Source organism: Rhipicephalus sanguineus, chromosome 1, assembly GCF_013339695.2.
Source record: "Rhipicephalus sanguineus isolate Rsan-2018 chromosome 1, BIME_Rsan_1.4, whole genome shotgun sequence".
NCBI classification, from domain to species: domain Eukaryota; kingdom Metazoa; phylum Arthropoda; class Arachnida; order Ixodida; family Ixodidae; genus Rhipicephalus; species Rhipicephalus sanguineus.
The window spans coordinates 202,334,645-202,341,843 of NC_051176.1; the positions used below are offsets into that span (position 1 = coordinate 202,334,645).

Consider the following 7,199-nt stretch of genomic DNA (forward strand, 5'->3'; position numbering starts at 1 on the left):
GCGAAAAAAGGAAGTCCCGAAACGCTTTCATGGCATCTTTATCTCAAACAAGACAATAATAAATTTTGTCATTCATCTACTCTGTAATTCTTTTTCGTAATTTGCCTGCGTGCGCGCAATAGTTTTCAATCGAGCAGCGCGACGGAGCCCGTTTGTCGCAGTCGCCTTCGCTCGAAAGTCACGTGCTATGCATGCGGTTGGGCCTTTAGATGCGTTGTCGCCTCCGCAACGAAGGGAAAAAGAAAAAGTTCTCCGCCCGCGTCTTTCTCCTCCCGTGCCATCTCAGGTTTTAGCGGGAGGGCGTCCGCTCTTCGCGCTGCGTCGTCTGCTACCTTACAGCTCCGACTGCCATGACCGATACACTGAAATCTAAGAATCCTCGCATTTCGGGATATAAGTTCGTAGTACTGAGGTGTTGTTAAGATTATACGGGAATTAAATAACGATCGTTATTCTGAAATGTTCGTTATTCTGAAGTTCGTAGTAGTGAAATATTTTTACATTGAAACTATAAGCAGTCGGCACGGGATTTCTTAAAAGTTCGTTAATTTGAAATGTTCGTTAATGTGGTGTTCGTTGTAACGAGATTTGACTGTAGCACTTTTACCTCGTAGTCTATAAACAACAAGGTAGCAAAGAGTATAAAAGTTTAAATGTGGTGCTAAAGAAAACAGCTATTTTAATCCCAACAATGTCCGTTGAAAATATATAAATTATCAGTTCTTTTTAAGGTCGTTTGCTTTAACAGTGATAACCTAATCCCTTTTTGTGTGAGCGTTGAGTATCTCTAACATGAAAGCACATGCCCAAATATCAAAGACATGTCTGGTTCCACTAGGAACGTAAGACTCTAAGAAGCTGGCTCTATACTGGCTTATGATGATACCTTCCATGTATCAGTAACAATATATGTTAGAAATTGTAGTTTACAGTGAGAAACACCTTTTATATAGGCGACAACATTAAATGCATTACTGAGACTTGTGACAAAAACAGCAACACCCTTTGAAGTCTATTGCTCCCACTCCTCAAACAAAGTAATTTATTTTTATTTTATTCATTTACAGATACTGCAGGCCCTCCTCGGGCCCATGCAGGAGTGAATACAAACAATACAGACAAAGAGAATATATAGCATACCTGATGTACATAAACCCCAGTGCACGGATGTAAGGGGAGTCACAGTGGTTCAATAGGCCAACCAATTGCTTGCGAGTTAACTTGAGCGTGAAGAGCTTGTAGAGGATGCAGAATGCAGTGGACACAATCCCGCCTGCACCAACTCCCCGTACCTGTGTAGCAAGCAATCCTTTATTAAACAACTCAACAATGCTCCGTGGTTGGACACAGATTCTCCGGCCCCTTGCAAAGCAACAGAATTTCAGCGTCACCAATAAAACCTTACATGAACGGAATCTCGGTATGCCGAAAGAATAAGCACGCAAATAAGCTGTGTCCTGCTGAAATTTCTCGCGATACTCCAGGAAAACAATTTCTCTGCTGCTCATTTGCCTTTCAATTGCAAGCAACTTGAATTACATTTAACTCAGATTTTCCCCAATATTCACAAGCTGGTCCATATCTAGATGACTAGCTTATTCCCTCCTTCACATAAAAAAAAAATTCCTTCCTCCACTACATAGATCAAATGCTGACTCATTAAATCAGAGGGCAATACTGAAAGTGCAGCAGAATGGGCATCTAACAGGCTACAGAATCTAGCCACCAGCATGACAAACAACACAGCAGACATCTTACTTTGGTGAGTGGCAATAGAAATTCTGGTGACAAGAGCAAATTTCAGCCCCAGAAATTCATGGAGGCTTGCGCTAGTGCATAGTTAAGTGTGAATGAGTCTAGCAGTGTGCAAATAAAGATAAGTCATTTTAAGGTAGCCAGAATGAAGGTTTGCCTGAGCGCTCAGCTTTATACAGGGTGTTTTTGTTTTTTAGACAAGACAGATTTTTAAATAAAATCCTATGACAGTAAGGTTACTGTCATTTTCGCACACGAATTCCATGTCAGGGTGGAAATATCGTGCCACATCTAAAATAACATCAATGCGACTAATTAATAAAAACTCGTTAATTACCTTTTTAATTACTAACTTGAGGGCAGTTGTTTATATTAGAAAGTTGTAGTGCACAACAATTTATGGCATACCCATTTCTTAGAAATCACGAAAGTTGCATGTAATTCAAGGTATTCATAATCTAATCTTAAAAGGGCCCTGCAACACTAAGTAATCATCGAATGGCTTCATTAAAAAAGCTTATTGCCTCACAAATCAACTGCCACAAAAATTTTGAGAATCCGTCAAGTACGAGTGGAATTACAGGGATTTGTTGCACGCTACAAGTGCTTTCTCTCTCCTTTCATACTAGCAAGTGCGCTGAAAGCTACATAGGGGGGGATGACAAGGGGGCAAGAAGATGCGTCCGTTTGTCAGCGCGTGTCATGACCTTGAGCCCTTTCTTTTTCTTTTTTTCTTTGCACGTGTGCCTTATTTTCAGTGTGATCGTGAGCGCGCAGGCCGTGGTGGCACCACATGACTATGCTATGATATGGTAACTATGCAGCTCACAATGCTCAAATCAGCCAATGGTCATGGACTTTGGGTTTATGGTACAGTCATATGGGTTTATGGCGTCGTTTGTTCGAGAGAAGAGGGCACGACTTCTAGCTGACTTTAACCCATATATGCCCAAACTCAGAAAAAATGGTAAAACAAATATTTTTTTTTTCACAAAAAGTTCACTTCTACCCTAGAAAGAAAGCACAAATTCTTTATTTACTGCCAGGTAAACGCAACACTTTTTCAAGCCATCCTATACATATAGAACACTGGGCATTAGGGGTGCTATGTGAGGGTGTGGTAAGCCTTGAAACAATTCACGTGCACACCGTCATTGCACTTCTTCCTCCCCATGACGTCTTTCATACAAAGCACGCATTTGCCCGGAGAAAGCGGTCGGCATTTCACGTGCACTTCCTCCTCTCCATGACGTCTTTCACACAAAGCACGCGTTTGCCCGGAAAAAGTGGTTGGCACATGGCAGCATGAAAAGCAAGCAATGTCTAGGCTTGCATACGTTGAGAATGAGGCCTGCTTGATGTGCTGTAGGTGGCACTAGTCATCAGCTAAAGAAATAGCGATGTTAGAGAGCATCAAAGGAGCATCCTATATGTAGGACACCGGGCATATATGGGTTAAGAATTAATTGTAAATTCCAGGCCGCGTGCTGCGCTCTGTTTGGCTTGCGTGTTCTCGGGAGCCTCAACTACCAATTGGCCGTGTTTTCAGACCATGCTGAAAAAGTGTTCCAGGTTAAGGGCGATATCAAAACTGATCGCACCCAGAGCACAGGAAATGCGGCCTCTCTGTTGTGTCAGACTAGAACTACCCATGACAAGGAAGTCGTTGAGTTCAGTCTGTGCAGCACACTTGCACAAAGAGGTAGCAACGAACAGCAGCAGTGCAGCATGTCTGGGTTGCTGCATATTAAAAGTGTGCAGTATGCTTACAACTGTGCAAGGCCACAGCCCTACCAAGCAGTTAGCTGAAGATGCTTATCGTAGTAGGGTTTTCAGCGATTAAATCATGCTAGCGCGGTTGCTGCCATCAAACTTCCAGATATTTCCGGTGCTTATCCGTGAAGGCATCACCGCACTGCACTGTGACAGTGGCCCCTTCAGATTCTCTGTATGCTTCACCACCATAACACCTTGGCATTGTGGCATAGCTAACTTTCGAAACCTGCCACGACCGCAAAAGGATGGACTCGCGAAAGCACTGGTTCGAGCCTGCGAGATGATCCACATGGCAGTGGTGGTTGCTGCAATTAATGCCGTTTTGGACCTGCAATTTGGGCAGAGAGTCAGAAAAATCGGATGCAGAACAGTTTCAGCGCCCGAAAATTCAGATGTTCTTACACAATGACTTTGTGGGGCTTGTGGCGGTGCAGCGAAAACGTACAAATTTTCGAGCATGTTAAAAAAAATCGGCAGTTGACTATCACAAATAAGTTATACCTTAGCTACACAGGCACGCTAACCTCAGTTACAATGGACCTCAGTTATCCGGAGTAAACTACAGTTAGCGCCAAATGCAGTTGGCACGTTACAAGCGAAAAGTTGCCGTTAGTTTGGGGCTGTGAAACAGGTCACGCGACACTCAGTTTCACGATTAAAAATATAAACGTTTAGCTGGTTTTCATTAGTATACTGGCAAATACAATTTATTTTATTTAAAATAAATCCTTCCTGCTTGCACCTGCAGTCCCTGAGAGCATTCCATCAAGTGTTTTGAAAATGTCAGGCATAAGTAAAGGCTAGTCTTGCAAATATGGGTGACGTCACCTTGCAGTCGATGTGAAAGCCAAGACAATCAGTCGCTTGATACATTTGGTATCGCCGTGTTTGGTGCGTGGTTTGTTTTGATGGACTGTTTCGTGTGTCAGTGTGTCTGTTGTTGAGAAAGGCCAGTTGACTCGCTTTTGGGAAGACGTTTCGGCCTTCGTTGAAATAATCACCAAGTGAGAGAATGGTGTTTAGTTATGGAAATAAAGGCCAATGGAAACCATGGCTGATTTCGGAGCTTGCGAGGCCAGACGCTCCTGTGTTGCAAGTCATATTGAGCGCGACTATACAGGACCCCTTTCAAAAACCTTCAGCACAGCTATGTGCAAGGATAATTCCTTCCACGGTTGCCACGGCAAAAGAATGGTGGCCCAAATTTGATGGAACAATGCTAGCAGCTTCTAATTCAAGGCATGTGCTCGTGCGGTCAGTCCATGCACCTGCTTCACACTGATTTGCAAGATTATGCAACTCTTGAACCAAATTTCCACCTCAAAACCATTATAAAGGAGTTGTATTTTTTTTTTTTTTTTGCTGTACAGGGAAGCTATCTTAAGCATAGTTTGCAACAGCTTCACTGTCAATTTTTTTTTTCTTGAACGTCCAAGCAACCGTCACCATCGGGTGACATGAAGTACAATCCACTAGTGTTATAGCACTTCAAAAGGAAGGCATGCAGGCTGTCAAATGGGCACAAATCTTACCCCTCCGCACATGCCAGTCTGGCCCGATGTCTTTCTGCTTCCTTTTTCCCATGGCTCCAAGTGCTGCACCTAAGTACGAGTTTCAGTTAACAAAGTTAAAGGCGCCCATACGGTTAGAATTGCAAACGCAGACGAATACAACTTTCATCAAATCTCGGGAGCTATCTAAGACCACACTTGTTTATGATAACGCATAAACAAATGTAGCCATACTTCGTCTAGAAGCGATCGTGATTCACATTATCGTCAACGAGATTATTTCAACGTTCAACAGATAAAAAGAATACTACGTAACTTACGTTGTAATAAATTTCGTCCACAACTTCGTGGTATGTCTTCAACTTGTAAAGGTTTACTTTGAAGTACGGCGACGACAGTATGTTCGTGAGTATCAAGTTATTCAGGTTCATCGTTTTGTCGTTGCCCCATAACGGAAGGACGTTATTCTTTTTCTCCGCAGGTCCACCGGGAGCCATGCTGGTGAGTTCAGCCTGCAAAACACATAACATCGAAAAGTTAAGAGACTACCGAAGACAAGTTTTCGTCACGAAACAGTTTTTCATCGCCAATCATTTAGGGCTAGCATAAAGAAAAAAGAAAGAAGAAACTACGAAGCTAAATCGCACACATAAGCACGCTCACTGCGCTCATATCAGCAACACCAAAGCTTATACGGATAAAATGAACACATACGTTCTCGAGCACGGGTTAATCACAAGCAACAACGTTCATTTAAGCCACCGCGATCATTAAATTTACGTTGGCTGCGTCGACTACTTCGGGCTGCTCCATAGAATACGAACAGGATGTTGATACATCACGCGCAGTGTTGCTTCTTCCGCAAAACTTTCGGCTGACTGCCACCTACCGCCTAAAGTGTGCGCTGCACGAGACAACTTTTTTTTTTTTTTTCATTCATGAAATAATATACACCGCGGTGTGTCTGAAACTGTAGCGATTATGACGTATTTTCGGCTTCCAAAGCTCAATTTGGCGCTTGGTGTACGTAAAAGCATATCCTTTGAGATTTGCGACTCAAGGATTTCGCCGGAGGCGTGAGTTCGGACAAAATGCACTCGCAGTTGATATTATATAATGTATTGTCTCCATATCTAACCTTTTGCTTTCACGATTTTTCGCTTTGCCAAAAATTACCGTGACACTGCACCGCAACCACCGACTAGAAAAAAAATGATGGTCGATTCATCTTTGATAAAAAGCTAAACGAGTCTCCATAGAGAGAGAGGGAGAGAGAAAGAGAAAGGTTGAGTGCAAGGCAGGCAGGTTAACTAGAAGAAAATTATCCGGTTTGCTACCCTGTCCTGGGGAAGTGGTAAGGGAGGACAGATAGGTTAGGAAGGGGAAAAAAAAGAGAAAGGTTTAAAAAATACAAAGCAAAAACAAATTAAGGCAGGTTCGCACTAGGGGTGCCAAGCCTGAAGGAAGTGCGGAGCTGGGCGGCCTTCCTTGGTTCTCTTTTTCTCTTTCGTTGTTCTTCTGTTTCTTTCTTTTTTCTCTCATCTCTGTTTTTTCTGTCTCTGTTTATTTCTATTTCTTTCTTTCTGTCTCTATGTGTTTCTTTCTGTCTCTATGTATTTCTTTCTCTTATCTTCTCTTTCTTCTTATGGTATGCTTCTTTCTTTGATTCTCTCTCTTTCAGTCTCTCTTACTCTTTCTTCCATTTCTTCCTCTCTATTTCTATGCTATATGCATGCTTTACTCTCTCCCCTACTCCTTTCCCTCATCCTCACCCTCACTTTTTGTCCCCGCCACCTTGCTATACTATGCTTTAAAGGCTATGCTATGCTCTGCTAGCGTGCCTGGATAGCCGAGTGGTTAGGAGGCTCGCCTTCGGATCGTGGGTACGAATCCCGCCATGCCAAGAATTTTTCTTTCTCTCTCTCTCTGTACAAGTTTTCACGCCCATCAGAGTTATTGCCCCGCTAGAGAAATCGGTGCACGTGTTTTGGGAGCGAAGCAGAAGATGACGAAGAGGACTGAGAGGAAGAAGATGAGTGTGCGTGCCGATTCATGATGATGATAGTTTCGGTTTGCACTACCCGGCGCAACGAAAAGCTTTAAGAGCTCCGCTCTTACAACGCACACACAATCAAGCACGGGAGTGTCATAGGTGTC

At 43.1% G+C, this 7,199-nt stretch overlaps 1 protein-coding gene across 2 annotated transcripts in view; it reads right to left on the reverse strand.

Annotated features, from left to right (window-relative positions):
- The window catches only part of LOC119405654 (pre-mRNA-splicing factor 38B), a 41,450-nt gene extending 35,547 nt beyond the window's left edge, over window positions 1–5,903 (reverse strand). For both annotated transcript variants that reach the window (XM_049418769.1, XM_037672511.1), the window contains exons 1-4: window positions 5,757–5,903; window positions 5,363–5,554; window positions 5,064–5,132; window positions 1,141–1,292 (exon numbers count right to left, since the gene is read on the reverse strand). In XM_049418769.1, coding sequence (XP_049274726.1) covers window positions 1,141–1,292; window positions 5,064–5,132; window positions 5,363–5,539 — 398 coding nt within the window. In that variant the 5' untranslated portion in view covers window positions 5,540–5,554; window positions 5,757–5,903. The remainder of the gene's footprint in view (window positions 1–1,140; window positions 1,293–5,063; window positions 5,133–5,362; window positions 5,555–5,756) is intronic.
- Between the last annotated feature and the right edge of the window lie 1,296 nt (window positions 5,904–7,199).